Consider the following 16,394-nt stretch of genomic DNA (forward strand, 5'->3'; position numbering starts at 1 on the left):
GTCCTTGCCCTTCTCCTAAGCCGGCATAATGGAGTAGCTACCCCTCTTCTCAGTGGGTAGCCCTTTCCTCAGACCCCCTCAGAGTCTAGAAAAATGTGAGTTCTGTGACCAGGGAGCTGAAATGTCCTGGGAGAAAAGCCTGCCATTCCTCCAGCAGGCCTGCGAAGTGCCAACTGTCTCGACCACCCTGGAAGCTGAAACTCCTCATGCAGCCCAGAGACTTCTGCTTTTCCTGCCTGAATCATTCAGAAAGTGAAACACAGCTGCTCTGACACTGCTATGGTTCTTCCACTATAGCCCCACATGTAGGTTAACCCCTTTGATATGCTCTTCCACATTTCCCTGCACAAAGAGGTCTGAAGAGCACTGGGGTTTATCAGTCATCCTTTCAAAACTGAGCAGCCCCTCTGTTGTAGCATGCTTTCCATCTCTCTCCTTGCCTTCCCAGCTCCCTCTGTCCCTCATTCTGTTGGGTCCTTGCTCCTGTTTTCTGGAGTCAGCACTCTGGGGTGGCAGGCATGTTGGGATCTGCAGCATCAGGGTGTAGCCTCCGATACACACCCCAGTAATCTGGTCTTACCTGCTGTCGACTCAGACAGCAGTGAGGAAATGCCAGGGGTTGTGCTGCTCTTCCCCACAAGCTGAGCCTCCAGGAGACAGCAAGGGGCAAAGGTGTGAGCCCACCTGGGGGGGAGATGGAGTTTGTGGGCTGATGCACTGAGACCTGGTGAGGTGAGTGAACCTGGCTGAGTGAGGGATGATGTGGGGCAGGGTGGGCTCGCAGGCTAGGCTAAGTGCCACCACGTCCTCCTCTTCTAACACACACAGTAAAGCCAGGACTGCCAGGCTCAGCCAGGTGCATGCACATGGGAGGGGGGCTGGGGAGGGGGGGTAGGGTGGGGAGGGCTGCATGGGAAGGGAAAGTTCCCACAGAGAGTGTCAGAGATTCCTTTTGCAAAGGGAGAAAGAACTCACTCCCCAGTATATCTGCACACCTTTACTGGTACCAGTGTCTTGACAGGAACAGAAGAGACGCAAAAAGCTGTGAGAACAAAGATCCCAGCAGCTAGGAATTGAGAAGGGGGTCTGGTTAAAAAAGAGAGGGACTAAAATGGAGCACGGTGAGATCAGTGGTTCGGGTGCTATTGTACCCTCCAAGGATTTATGAGCAGCAGGAACATATATCCCTTGGCATGTCACTCCCTGAATGAGAAGGCAGTGATGCAGAACAAGGGACGCAGGGAGTGAGAAAGTCAAACACCAGCAGCAACAGCCAGCAGGCAGAGGAGCCGGGCAGGGGCTGTAGAGAAAGGAGCCCACCTTCTTCTAAGGGCAGCAGCTCCTGGGGAAGGATTAGGACTATCGCCATGACCAGTGTCTTCTTCCAGGTGTGCTGGGACTGGTAAAGCAGAAATAGGACTTGAAACAGCAGAGTTCCAGATGGGCTCTGCAGAAGGGCAGATCCCTTCCCGTCTACACCTGGCAGTGCTAGGTCGCAGATGTCCTGCTAAATCAGCCCTTGCACTTTCTTAGCACTGTGCCTCCTGTAGCCTTGAATGACAGGGACTGACATCTGCGGCAAACATGCCTTTGCCTGCCACAGGCACTGACACATGCCAGCGGTGCACAGCTGGGTTCCTGGGCAGGAGCTCATCCCCAAAGCACCCAAGCCCATGGGGTTGACAGGACTCTGAGCCTTGGTGCTGGCTAGTGATTAAATCAACTTTGCTCTCACTTCCCATATTTCACTTCTACCTCCTGTTTGGCAATATCTTGGGGCGAGTGATGTTTTTAATCTTCATCTGTCAGTCCTGGGAGTGGCTGAGTTAGCATGAGAGCAAAGATGAGCGAGTATTTGGCACTATGACACAGGGCAGGTCTCCTCAGTTGCAATGACACCTGGGTGTTGCTTCTTTCATAGTTACATTTGCTTTCATAGGATGTGTTTTAGCTTATCAGCTTTGGATAGCAAAGTTCATGCTTTGTGGCCAGCCAGAAGTGCATCCGGAAGTGAGAAAGGAGGAGAAATGAACTGCAGCATAACAAACATAGAACCAGCGATGGTGTGGTAGCGGACAGCTGTGTTTTGGATAAGCAAGTAGCCAAAGAGGCCACCTGGCTCTGTTTTGATTCCAGCTGCTTGCAGTTTTGGTGCCTGGATTGAGACCTCTGCAGTGACAGTGATCGCTAGCCAGCAAGCCCACATGCACCCTTGGCTCTTCACCAGCAGAGAGGTAAGCGAGATAGAAACATCTAGAGAGCTGGACGGTCTAGGAACACTGGGCACTGGTCCCCACCAGCTGCTGTGCATGTGCTGCCAAACCTGACCACAGGGCACTGGGGAACCCACTACGTCTCTCCAGTTGCCTAGTGAACCTAGAGGTACAAGGCAAATCTCAGTATTTATTCAAATGGAGGCTTTCTTTGGGATCCTGTGATACTAAAAGCACAGGCAGCTGGCAGATCTTATTTTCCAAGGTGCCCACAACGGAAGTCCTCTTCCATGGGGCCCTCAGGAGACGAAGGGAGTGACACCTCTAGGAAGTAGGCAGTAGCAGTGCAATCAGATCTTGAGAGTTAAATACGGAGGTATCAGCTTTGATGTCATGCATCTCTCATTAAAAACAAGCCTTCCTTAGTCTTGAATGTCTTCATGGTTCTAACCATCACAATAATCTAAATTTTTGGTTAGAAAAAAAGGTGAAAAGTGGGGCTTAAATGTCACCTGTGGCAGGTAAAAAGTGTCCACATTTATGAAAAAATACATCTTCAATTTCTAAAGCAAAGTTGGGTAGATTTTTTGAGGTCTGGTGCACTCTTCGTTTCTTCCTCTTGGTTTCAGATTTACGAAGCGAGCTTGTGCAGTTTGTATTTCCAGATGCACTGCTTTGCACTGCAATGCCCCACTCTCTGTCTGCATCCCCAGAACAGCCCCAAAGTGCTCCCGGGTTTAAGTGACAAGTCACTCTTGGAAACACCGTGCAGCATGCTCGGCAAGGTTTTTCTAGCTGTCTTTTTCCACCTCATTTCGCAGCCCCATGCATAACCTTGTGTCCCACCATGCTGCGCTCCTTCATAAGTTTTGCAGTGCTAGGAAGGCAGTGGCTATCAGTGAGATAGTGTCAAGAGAGAAGATACCCAGGACCAGGCAGTGAGATGCCAGACATATATCTCATATCAGGGCACACTTGTCTGTTCCAGTCCCTGTATGCAAGTACAGCTAGGGTTTCCTACCCCAAAAAAGAAAAAACTCAAAATCTCCATGGCTTTGCATGTCCTTTGGGGACTCCTTGACTGGCAGCTGTTTTGCTGCCTCTGGCAAGAGATGCCTACCCTGGACCCAACCTCTGGCTCATCTCAGTCCAGCACTGCACTCCAGCCAGGGCCCTGGGCAGCTCCCAAGCACATGGGGGAGGTATGTGGCTGTCATCCAAGTGGGGTGGTCACAGGAGGGGTGTGTGGGAGTGGAGGACAGTGTATTCTTTTCAACTGTTTTTTGTGGTTGTCTGCCCATCCTCCAGTACCATATTCTCCTCTCTTCTCACACAGCGACAGCAGTCAACATTGCCCCCACCTTACACCTTTACCAGCACCTCTTGCTCACTCACCGGTGTTTTCCCTTCCTTTTAGTTTCTGCAGCTCCTCCTCCCTTGCAGCAGTTGCTCATAGTGTGTGTGTGTGTACAGGCACACATGTACATATGTCATTCCCTCTGTCCCCCCTCCCAAAGCAAGAATACTAGCAACAAATTAATTTTCCAACTGAAAACAGGAAGAAACATCTGCCTAGGTAGTACGTGTAGTCTGAGTTCTTTTCTGTCCCTGCTGGAGAAAAGCCATGGTCTGGGCAGATGGTCTTCAGAGGCTCACATTGATCTTCACTGAGAGGTAAAAATATGCTTCCTCCACTTCCTGGGTCATGTACGGTCAGTTACCAAACAGAAAGTTCCTTCAGGGTTTCAAGATAGCATGTCATTGTGAGGTGGAGGATGATTGAGCTGTGGTACTGTTGCCTCTTTACACAGCTGATGACTTGAAGACCTCTCAGCAGCTTTCCTGTAGAGCAGTGAGGACTTGAGGTTCTTCCAGAGACAGCCACAAAGAATATGGCCTGTGGCTGTCAGACATTAACCAACAAGGAAGAACAATGCAACCAATTTCAGCTCTTCTGTCTTCCCACTGCCAACCTGCTTTACCCATAGCTTTCCTCTTCAGGGAGGGACAGTCAAAACAGTACCTCCAGAGCTCTGTAGAGAAATGCTCCATTCCCACAGCTTCATCTTTCCAAAGACTGTGCATGTATGCATTTCGTTTCAGGTTTCTGAGACCTTGATTACACTATCTGTTATGTCAAATCTGAGACTGTCAGCTTAACTTCAATAACACCACCGTTAGTGGATTCTTGCTTCTGTGTTTCCACCCACAAAAAAAAAATCCCCTCAAAAGAACCCAATCTATTTTTCACTGTCAGTGAGCTTTGCTGCCAGTTTAGAATTCTGCTCTTAGGTGTCTCAAAGAATGTAGGGCTAGTATGTAAGGAAAGACACTCAGAAAAAAAAGAAAAGGTGATGGTGGGCAAAAACTAAACAGATTTCTTGCACTGGTGTTCATGGCAGGAAAGCCTGTGAGACTTCCATGGCAGAAACTCTCTTTACAGGCAAATTGATCAAAGGACTGTCTCTGATCAAAATGGTGGTGGGAATGGTTATGGAGCAGCAATATGAACTGAGCAGTGTCTGAAACTACATGGCTTCTACCACAGAGGTCTGAAAAAAACTGAAGGGTGAAGGTCCTGACTAACTGTGGTATAGAACCATTTGCTTAACATTGCTTTTAAAGGCTCACTAGCAGACACAATTTGAGAAAAGGTCTCTTGGGGAGTTTCAGACCAGGGAGCTTGATGTCTGTGCTGAACAAATTAGTAGAAGTTATAATAAAGGAAAAAATCAATTGGCATGCAGTCACATCTAATTACTGGGGAAGAGACATCATGGCTTTTATAAAGGCATGTTGTGCCTCACAGTTGTTCTTTGGAGGAGTCAACAAGCATGTGAAGAGTGGCCCATGTGGATTTCCAAAAGGCTTTCCAAAGTGCTCTCACCAATGGTGCTTAAAGAAATTTAGAAAACAAGGTTTCTACCTTGGAAAAAAGTGCCTAAAAGATAGGACAGAGAGTAAGAGTAGATGGTCAGTTTTCTCAGCGGAGTTCTAAGACACCAGTGCTGGGGCTTGGATAGTTTGACTTATTCATGAGGGATGAATAATGAAATAACAGATCTGCTGGAGACATAAAATTATTCAAGTTAGAAAAGAAGAAGGTTCGCTGCAAAGAACTGCAGTGTGAGTGACTGGCCTTAAAATAACAGCTGAAATTTCATCTAGTTAAGTGAAGAGAAAAACCAACCTGAACTGACCATTATCCCTAGCAAATGAGATCTGCGCCTACTCAGCTCAGTGTATCCACATCATCAACATTGTGTATGTTTTGAGCACCCCACCACAGAGCTCACAAAAGCTATAGCAGAATTAGAAAGGTTCTGAGAAGGGCAACAAGAACAGAATGGCTCCTCTGTGAGGAACAACTATGAAGATAATGACCCTTTAGCCTAAAAAAAAAAAAAGTTACTGAGGGGAAACATGGTAGTTGTTTCTAAAATCATGAGGGATAAGAAGGTGAATAGGGAAGATTTTTTTCTACTGTCTCTTCCAGTACTAGAACTAGGAACTGAATCTAGCAAGTGGTGATTCAAAAATGAGTACAAGGAAGTGGTTCTTAACCTGAGATGCAGTTAAGCTGTGGAACTCCTTGCCACTCCTGGCACCGGATGTTTTAGATGGCAAATTTTACATGGACTCAAAAAGCAACCGGAAAAAAATAATGGAAGAATTCCCTGAGGACTACTGAATACAAATAGGTCACCTCTGGGTCAGGAAATCCCTGGCCTGCAATATGCTGGAAGCAGGAAGAGAACTCGAGGGAGCATAACTACATGATTGCACTGTTCTTACATTATACCTTCACCATCCATGATTTGAGACAGACTACTAGTTGTAGATAGACCATTTATCTCACACAGTATAAACTGTGCTTACATATTATATTCCCTAGAAGTGTTTATTGAATACCTCTTGATTAAAAAAGCTTGTCTGTGGAGACAAGTCACCTTCACCTGACAGCTGGCTGGTCTGGGGACCCACGTTAGAGCAGGTCATGGTCTCTCACAGAGCCTCAGTCTCACTCTCTTTGTCTTGGTCAAGACGAAGGTCTCACCACTCTGTTCAGACTGCAGTCATTGCAAGGTTTTGGCTCTGGAAAAAGCTGGCATACCTCCCTGAGATTTTTTGAAGCATCTCATCATTTCACAACATGCTTGCACATTTGCCTTGTCTTGCTGGATTATTATATTATTATTTTTATATTTTTATTATTATATTTTAAACTTATGCAAGTCTTCACACAAAATTTTCATCCATCATTGCCAAAGAAGGGTGAAAGCCACTCAGATGTAGCTTGACAAACCAGCAGAAGTTCCTCTAAGAAAATTGCTCAACAACACAAAAGGAAGGGCAAATTGATAGCTGTCTACTCGCCCATATTAGACTTCCACTTTCATTGTTTAGCATATTGACAGAATTAATCTTTTTGTACCTATGAGGTCAGCACACACTTCTTCTGTCTTTAATAGATCCTCCCTCTAGATCTGTGCATCACCCCACAAACGCCATCCAGAAGGTCTGACATGCCTGTCAAGCCTGTCAAGTTGCTGAGTAGCTTCCTCTTACAGTAATACCAAACTTAGTTAAAAATTTCCTTTAGACAGAAAATTCTACTTTCCTTTTGAGGTAAATCACACTCTACCTGGGCTCTGTGAAGGAGTCCCTATCTAACCCCTGCAAGCAGCTATGGGGAATTCCATCATATCTACCAACCATCTAGTTTTAGGATCGTAGAATAATTAAGGCAGTCTCTAGTCCAACCTCCTACTCAAAATAGGTCAGCTATCAGATCAGAGAAGTTTAGTCTGCACTTTATAGAATCTGGTCTTGAATACCTCCAAGGATGGAGACTCCACAACCACTTGCGGAAATCCATTGCAATGCCTGACTGTCCTTACAGAGAAAACATTTTTCCCTATATCCAGTCTGAATACCTGTTGCTTCAATTTATGCCCATTGCCTTTTGTCCCCCTGCCATGCTTCACTGTGAACAGCTAACTGTCCTCTTCCAGTAACCACCTTGCAGGTATGGGGAGGCTGCTATTATATCCCCTGGAGCCTTCTCTTCTCCAGCTGAACAAGCACAGTTCCCTTAACATCTCCTTGCAGGACAAGTGTTCCAGCCCCATGATCTTTTTGATGGCCTTCCACTGGACTCAATCCAGTTGATCAATGTTTGGCAGGGCAGTGCTACCACTAGTATCTAGATTGGTTACCAGTCTGACACCACTTCGGAGTCACAGGTATGTTTGTCCACATGAATCCCATGGCTCTTCCTGATTTACTGTGTGCTCCATTACCTGGGTGTGCTGCTCTGTGCTTGTGGGACATGGGCTGCTTCATGCTTTATGGTGTTGTAAGCAGGAAAATGATCTGAGGACATCCAATCCAAATAGACACCACTGGTCTCATATGCAAGAGAGAATACCAAAGGAATGGTATGAATGTAAGCCACAGAAGGAACTCCAACTAGCTGGGGCTCAGGTTTATGTGGGTTGTTTCACCTAGGAAAAGGAGCTAGGGTGGAGTCAAGTCTAACTAGTGTAATTCTTTTTATCTGCAACATATGTACAAAGTCCCATTTCTCTGATATAAAACAATACTATGCAGTTTTTATTTTAAGTTCCTTCCAGTCAGCATTTTTCCCTCAAAATGTTTGCTTTCTTCTTTTTCTTTCTGTTTTTTTTTTTCCTCGAGCTGCCTTGACTGTTTTCCCCGTGTGGTCTCGTGCTGCCCCTTTCTTGTAGATATGTGTTTTCAGCAGTGATCAAAGTAACGTGCATTTTCTGGGGCTGAGCGATAAATGATTCTGTACAACAATTACCTTCTCTGTGCTCTGGCTTCTTCTGCCATGTAACTGCTCACTTTTCTACTGCCCATTTTTCTTAGTCTTTTGATTTCTTTGTGAGTTCTTGCAGCAGAAGCCATCATGGTGGGATTTTGACTTTTCAAGAGATTTCCCCCTCACTTAAACTCTCCTATCTTGGACTTCTACTTTGACCAGGAACTGTGCTGACATTTGACAACTGGCAGTGACCCTCCATTGCATCAGCATCCCCACAACCACTGGAAAGAATTGCTGAACTAGAGGCAGAAGCTGACTACATTACCATCCCTGCCAGATGACCACTGACCAGCAATCCAAAGCAGCACCAATCAAGAGAGAGATACGCCCATCTGCCTCCCAGCCACAGATGAGGAGAATGACCTGCCCATAGCTTCTTAGAGGGGAATGACTTCTCTCCATGCTTTTATTTGTGCCTCCTTAGCCCACCAGCAGGCTCAGCCATCTCAGTGAGACCCTTCCCTGATCCCCGCTGGGCATGTCAGCTTCCAATGTGTCTCAGACATGCAAGGATTACAGCTTCAACCACCACTTCCTCCTGCCTGGCTACATCCTGATATTCATTACAGGTTTGATGCTGAATGTGATGGCCCTATGGATATTCATCCGCTACTTGCGCCTGAAGTCTGTAGTGATGATCTACATGTTCAACCTGGCCATAAGTGACCTCACCTTCACACTCCCTCTGCCACTGCGACTCTACTACTATTCCAACCATCACTGGCCCTTTGGTAACACCCTGTGTCAGGTCTCTGGCTCTGTCTTTCAGATCAATATGTATGGTAGCTGCCTCTTCCTCATGTGCATCAACCTGGATCGCTATGTTGCCATTGTCCACCCGCTTCGCTGGCGGCACCTGCGGCGCCCCAAGGTGGCCAAGCTCCTTTGCCTGTTTGTCTGGGTTGTGATCTTCATGGGCTCTATCCCCACTGCCATAGTCCACAAGCAAAACCACTGTGAGGAACACAACCAGACCACTTATCTGTGCTTTGAAAGCTTTAGTAACAACATATGGCAGCATAACCTCTTCCCCCTAGTTGTCCTGGCTGAAATCTTGGGGTTTCTCCTGCCTCTCAGCTCTGTGACATACTGCTCGATTCGAATCTTTCAGGAGCTCTGCCAGGACAGCCAGACGAAGACCCTGAGACAGCAGAAGACTGTCCGTCTCCTTTTTGTCAATCTGGTCATCTTTATCATCTGCTTTGTGCCTTACAACACTACCCTGGCAGTTTATGGGATGATAAAGGCCCAGGTGATGAAGGTAGAGGAACAAACAAAGGCCTCCGTGCGCCAAGTGTTAATTACAACAATGCTGTTGGCCAGCATGAACTGCATGCTGGACCCCCTGATCTACTACTTTAGTACTGAGGGTTTCCGTAACACCCTTAAGAAACTGCGGAGGGGACAAGCCTGGGACTCAGACATAGGGACGCTTAAGAATCAGGTTGTGGAGAATAAGTCATCCCGAGTCCATGCTGTCTCAGAAGTAAAACAATTCCCCGCTGAAAAGTTTATCCATCCCAATGAATCTTTGCCACCACTTCCTACTGCAGTATTTTTGAATAGCCCTATTGAGGACTCGGAAATATAACCACAGAAAGGTCACACCATTGCAGGGTCACCCATTCAATAATTACAGCAAGACTGAGGGAAACAGCTCAGGGTAACTTAGCGAACTGTTTGAGGGAGCACAGCAGACTGTATGTGGGTGAACATGATGATACAAACCTGAAGGATGATAGGTTGTTTTGAATAAACAGAGGTGTCTTGGTGATGTGGTCCCACCTGACTCTTTTGGTACAGGAAACATAATAGGGAACAAGGACTTGAAACAAACCTAGTGTGTCTAGGTCTGGTCAGCACAGATTCCTATAGCAAGTCCATCCTGCCTGAGAAGCTCCTGGCTGCACTGTAATGTGAAGCAGTCCTAGTGTTAATCAGAGCGCAGATGTGGTGCTCACTGCTGACAGACTGAATTTAGTGGTAAAGACTGAGGGAAACACTGGGGTTGTTTTTTTAACTAGATGCTTCAATTTGAGTCTTAAATCCAGCTTGGGACACCTAAATAAGTGCCTTAATTTTACAAAAGAGTTGAAGCATTTAGCAACCCTTGTTGGGGTCAAGGAGAATAGCTGGGTGTTTAGTACTCTTGCAGAAAATAGGTTTCTAATTGTGTAGTAAGTCACAGACCTTAGCAAAACAATCTTCAGGAGGTATGTCAAATGTGCTTGTGCAGCTGTACACACACACATGCAGCACAATGGCTATACATTTACTTAAAGCAAAATGGCTTGGGAAACACTAGCACACTTAAAAATACACCCAGCATTCATAAAGGCCCCAGAAAAGAGGATACCAATACTGTTGTTATTTCTGAAGCTCACATTGGCGTTAGTGCTTTTGCACTTTCTCGTCACTCGGCCATAGGGTGATTGATTTCAGGACTGAGTGATTTTCACTGTTAAAAAGAAATGATGTCACAGAATGAGTCTGCAGTGAAATATATTTGCTTGCACTGTTTGTACATGCTTTTTCAGCCTGCACTGTATGCGAAAGCCCTATAAATCTCCCCAGAAGTGAGAGACCCAGCTGTACACAGGCAGTGCCAGAAACCCCAGTTACTCACTCCTGCTAGTGACCAAGGGTTGCCTTTCCACCTGCACGGCAAAACAGCCTCTCTGTGGCTTCTAGCAGCACTCAGGCTATCCCAGAACGGGTGCATTATGGTATATTGTAATCTGGGAGAAAACGTTAAAGGAATGGTAAGGGAAAGTGACAAGAAATGCTGTTCAGAGTAAAGCCCTGGTTCTTGGACTTCTAAATTAGCAGTGAATCTTATTCCAAGTCCCTACCTCATGACTGCTGTGGGAATAAATGCATTTGCAATGCATCATGGTTTTGTGTTACAATACAGTTTTGAAGACACAGGGTTTTAAATCCATCCTTCCAGTCTCCCTTGAAGACCTTCTCTTTTACTACAGGTGATTGTAGAAGCAGGTCTTTAAGAAGACCTGTAGAAGATGATGAGCCTCTCCAGAGAGATATCCTTGTGTGACAGGCCACCCTACGTAGGCCAGCTCTGTCCCCTTTCTCAGCCCATGCATCACCAGCAGACCAGCCTTGAAATATGACTACAGATGAAGGACATTTAACGGTGTCCAAGAGATACAGTGAGAGGTGGAGAAGGGCTTGCAGGGCAGTTGGTATTTCTGTTTTGAAAATTCAGGACTATTATGTGAACGCGAATCATTTGTGACACAGTACAACTCGAGCGGAAACAGAGCTGTGGGCATACCTTCTGCTAGGGTCTGATGTTACCCTTTTGTTCTGGGATTTATGAGGTAGTGGAGTGAGCAACTGCACTGTTGTCCATTTCTGCATCTTCCTCCACCTTCCTCTTTCCTAGACCCCTTTCCTTGTCCCTGTTCCTCTGGTCCTTTCTCCCCTCCCCAGATCTAATATGTCATGCACCCAAGCATCAACACAATGTTTTCACTGCCATTTTCTTCCCTGCACAGAGAAGTTGATTCTTTTTCTTTCCTTTTAATTTGGCTAGAGCACTGTCAGAGACTCACAGAAAGATTTGGGTGGGAAGGGACCTGCAGAGGTTTCTACCCCAACTCCCTGCTCACAGCAGGTTGTTGTGGGCAGCAAGGGCTGGCTGCTCCCCAAAGGAAGGGCAGCTCAGAGCCAGGCATGGTAACAAGGCAGGCATAGGAAAGGTCTTCCCCAGCAAGGTTCCCATCCCACAGCACCTGCGCAAGGTGAGCAACACAGGTACAATGATGGTAGCCAAGTTCAGCTGAGAATCCAGATCGTCAGACAAGCCCATGGTGATGAGGCAGGTCCAAGGTCAAAATGAGAAGTCAAGTCAGCATCAGGATCAGTTCTGGAGGCAATAATCAGGGTGAGCCACAGTCCAGCAATTGCCAGACAAGTCCATCATGATAAGGCAGGCCTCGGGTCAAGGCAGGAAGTCTTTTAATGGGTCTAGATCAACACAGTGCATGGTCAGGCATGGGCAAGGCTGCTCAGGCAGGAGCCAAGGGCAAGAGTACCAGCTTAAAAGCAGCTCCTGGGGCAGGGGGTCAGCCCTGGCTGAGGCTCCATCAGAGCCTTGTGGAAACTCTCCCCAAAGTCACCAGAGGGAAGGGGCAGCCTTCAGCCACACTCTCTCTGACCTGGCCCCAAGCTCACACAGCCGAAGCCCCAGGAGCAGGGAGGATGCACTTGGGACCCTGAGCTGGTTCAGGTTGCTCAGGGCCTCATACATGTGTCTTCGGAGCACCTCCAAAGATGGATATTCCTCAGCCTCTTGGGGCATCCACACCAGTGCTGAAACATGCCCTGGGGAGAGGCTCTTCCTAATGCTCAGCAGGAATCTCCCTTGTTGCAAGTCATGGCTGTTGCCTCATGTGCTTTCTCAGGGCCACTGCGAGGAGAGTCTGGCTCCACCTTCTCCATACCCTCCCTTTAGGTAGTGGAAGACAGCAGTTAGGTCTCCCTCGACCTCTTCTTCCCCAGACTCAACAGACTCGGCTCCCTCAGCCTCTCCTCACTGACCACCTGCTACAGCTGCCTCAGTGATCGTCTGTGGGACCGTCCACAGTTTGTTGATCTCTCTTCTGTACTTGTGGACCCAGTGCTGCACAGGTGCTGAATAAAGAGCAGTAATCATTTCTTTCCACTTGGTGGCTGCACTCTTGCTAACAGCACCCAGGGTGTGGGAGCATCAGCAAAAGAACCTAGGGTGGTGCTCCCTGGACACCAGTGCTTGGTAACAGAGGAGACCTCTGGGAGGTATGTGCACCATCCTTGTACAGGTGTCCCCAGGGCATGCTTCTGCAGTTGGCATCCTCACATCGGCACCTGACTTCCCCAGGTTGGGGCAAACAGCAATCTTTCAAAGGCCTGCAAGCTTGCCAAGTACGAATGAAATGTCAGGTGGCAGACACCACTCCTATGGAGGAGGTGACTCCTCTGCCTAAGATACAGTATCCTCCCCAAAACACAACACAGAACTTCTCAAAAAGGACATGAGAAAACAACATATTTTCTTATAGCTTGATTCCTGAAAATAGCAGAACTATTTTTACCTGGAACATTTTATATATATTCCACCTCCAGCAGAGGAGATTTTAGCTCAAATATTTTGACAAAATTATAAATAACAGAAAAGCTGATCTCTTAATGGATCTCATCAACCAGTTTAACAATAAAGGGGGCTGCTGGTCATGCTACATGCAGCAGAAAAGTTCCTGACTTTGGGTTTCTGAAGGCTTTCCTTAATGGTTATATATAGGCAATAGTGTGGCCAGTGGGGACTATTGGGTTTTGTCCTTTGGCTTTTAAATAATTTTCAGCTTGCATTGGATTTGTGTCATTTTTGAGGATTCTAGTCAAATTTAATCGCTTTGGATTCTGGAGAGGGATTTTGGTTATTTTTCATGTCTGCCAGACAGAATGAGTGTTAGCTAGGTCTTCTGCTTCTGGGTTTTTGCCTTTGTTAGCCTGAATTTTTTTATTCCATCACATGGTGATAGAGAACATGCATGTGCTGTCTCTCAGTGAAATGAGTCACTCACCCTATCTTGCTTTATAGCTTCTATTTAATGAGTATATATAAAAAATTCAAACAAACAAGTCTGAAAGTCCTTGGGTGTGATGGTGTCCAACAATACCAATTGCTACAAAACAGAACCACTTTAAAGCATGCATTTAAAACAACAGGAACAAACTCCATGAAGCAATGGTATTCAAGAAAGGAAAGTTAAATGGGAATATAAGCTCAGCAAAGTCTTTTCAACCTGTGTAATTGACCCTCTATGTCCTACTGAGATAATTCTTGCATTAGTATTCTCGCTAAGTATGTCAGGGGTAAAAGATGCTGTTCATTGCTCCCCTGCACTTTGTGTCATTCACAGAGGTGAACATTAAACAAATGTCTTCTTATCAAGTAAGGCTGAACAAGTGAAAGGTCAGAGAGATGGCAAAGGAGCACAGAATGCCTATTCTATACAGATCAGACAGGGTATCTGCAAAAATGCATAAATATATTAGAATTTGTTGTGGTTTGTCCCCAGCCAGCAACCAAGCACCGCACAGCCACCTGCTCTCTCCCCCCTCCCATGGTGGGATGAGGGAGAGAATCAGAAGAGTAAAAGTGAGAAAACTTGTGGGTTGAGATAAAGGCAGTTTAATAGGGAAAGCAAAAGCCGCGCGCACAAGCAAAGCAAACCCAGGAATTCATTTACTGCTTCCCATGGGCAGGCAGGTGTTCAGCCATCTCCAGGAAAGCAGGGCTCCATCACGCGCAACAGTTACTTGGGAAGACAAGCGCCATCACTCCGAATGTCCCCCCTTTCCTCCTTCTTCCCCCAGCTTTATATACTGAGCATGATATCATATGGTGTGGGATATCCTTTTGGTCAGTTCGGGTCAGCTGTCCCGGCTGTGTCCCGTCCCAGCTTCTTGTGCACCCCCAGCCTGCTCGCCGGTGGGGTGGTGTGAGAATCAGAAAAGGCCTTGACTCTATGTAAGCACTGCTCAGCAGTAACAAAAACATCCCTGTGTTACCAACACTCTTTTCAGCACAGATCCAAAACAATGCCTCCTACTAGCTACTATGAAGAAAATTAACTCTATCCCAGCCAAAACCAGCACAGGATTTCAAGTCTTTTTCCTTCCAAAACAGACATGCCACTCACTTCTGGAAATGGTTCCTTATTTGGATGATATAGAAACATTTTTTATAACTATTAATCATAATCTTAATTTTATTTTATACTTTCTAGACACCCACTGCTACTCTGCGTTCCATAAATCAGCTTGAAAAGATGTTTCACATGTCCCAGAACAAGCCAGACTTAATCTCCAAATTGTTTTTATTACTGCTTATATTCCTTCCACCATGCATTGGCTGCATGCCTCCCACCACTTGATGTGTCCCTCCAACGAAACATGCATTTTGTATTACAAACGCCCTGAGCATCTTAAGCTGTGCCTGCTTTGAGCTCAGGAGGTTATCGGCTCCCCTCCCCAGGCTCTTCCCCAGTCGCTGGGAGTTAAAACAGAGATGTCCTCCAGAGGTCCTTCCAACCTAAATGATTGCAGATTCTCTGACCTTGTGTTTTAGATGCTGATCTGGGGTCTCAAACATTTTTTACCTTCTTCATTATCATTCCCACTTATAGTTGTTCTTGCCTGGATTACACTTTGTGTACCCTGTGCCTTCCAGCTGCCGCTGGAGTCTGTGATCCTGTGGCTGAGAGTGGCCAGTTTAAGCTTTGCATTTCATGAGTTCCTTTTGAAGCCTTTCTTTCAAACTCTTGCATTCTGCAATGCTAACAGAATCTCAGCAGAGGCCAGGCTGCCACTGCGCTGATACCACAGTACCAGAATCCTCACAGGCTTTCCTTGCAGTTTCCCACGCCTTTCTTTCAAACTCTTGCATTCTGCAATGCTAACAGAATGATGCAGTTTTCCACATTTCCATGTCACCTGCCTGTCTCTGCTCGTACACTCGAAGAGATATTTGGGCATGGATCATTTTTTGTTTGGCTTGCGTAGCACTTTACAGAGTGGGATAGCAGCCTCTGAGGGCTCCCAAATAAAATGAGAAGAAATAGTGTAATATCACTGAAGCACCTGCTGTGCTGCTAATTATTTTTTTAGGATATTTGGAAATCTGCATGTGGTAAAGCCAGACACAGCTATCCCTGCTTTAACCTATTTCACTCAGACAGTAACAGTGACAAGGGCGCGGAGATCTAGTCTTCCAGGCTAGCTGTAAAACCTCCCTGCCCTGCAAATACTACCCGCTGAAGCACAGGCAGTCACTCCCTGCTTCAGACCCTGAATTACAAGGAAACAAGAAAGTACTTTTTTCCAGGAGGGCAAGGGGTGGAGAGGAAGGATCAAACTTTTCACCACAAAGTGATGATAAGAGACCTTTCCTGACTTTATTGGGGAAAAAAAGAAGAAAGAAAAAAAAAAAAGAGGGGAAAAGGAGGAAGCAGTACTGACGTCACTGAACTACAAAGCAACCTGTCAGTGCATCAGGAACGGACTCAGATGACAGGACCAAACCCTCAGCATGCTGTGACACCGGGAACAGCCTGTCCCAGCTTCAGAGGGACACCTGCGGGTTCTCAGTCTCTTGTTCTTTGCCCTCCTAAGAGCCTGCGTGGGTAAAACACACCGAACCAGACGCAGCCAGGGTTAGCTGAAATGAGGGAGTGCTTTCACCAAAATGAATGTTTTGCGACGAAAAATTTCATATTGACCAACATTACCGTATGCTTTCGTGATTTGGGTCGGTTGGGTTTTGGAGT

The 16,394-nt window shown here is 46.4% G+C and overlaps 1 protein-coding gene across 1 annotated transcript; it reads left to right on the forward strand.

Annotated features, from left to right (window-relative positions):
• The first annotated feature begins 1,913 nt into the window (after nucleotides 1-1,913).
• On the forward strand, nucleotides 1,914-9,835 carry LPAR5 (lysophosphatidic acid receptor 5). The gene is made up of 2 exons (XM_009508566.2): nucleotides 1,914-2,234; nucleotides 8,221-9,835. The coding sequence occupies exon 2, from the start codon at nucleotides 8,540-8,542 to the stop codon at nucleotides 9,650-9,652; it is 1,113 nt and encodes a 370-aa protein (XP_009506861.1). The 5' UTR covers nucleotides 1,914-2,234; nucleotides 8,221-8,539; the 3' UTR covers nucleotides 9,653-9,835.
• Nucleotides 9,836-16,394: the final 6,559 nt, after the last annotated feature.

This window comes from Phalacrocorax carbo, chromosome 1, assembly GCF_963921805.1.
Source record: "Phalacrocorax carbo chromosome 1, bPhaCar2.1, whole genome shotgun sequence".
Classification (NCBI taxonomy): Eukaryota; Metazoa; Chordata; class Aves; order Suliformes; family Phalacrocoracidae; genus Phalacrocorax; species Phalacrocorax carbo.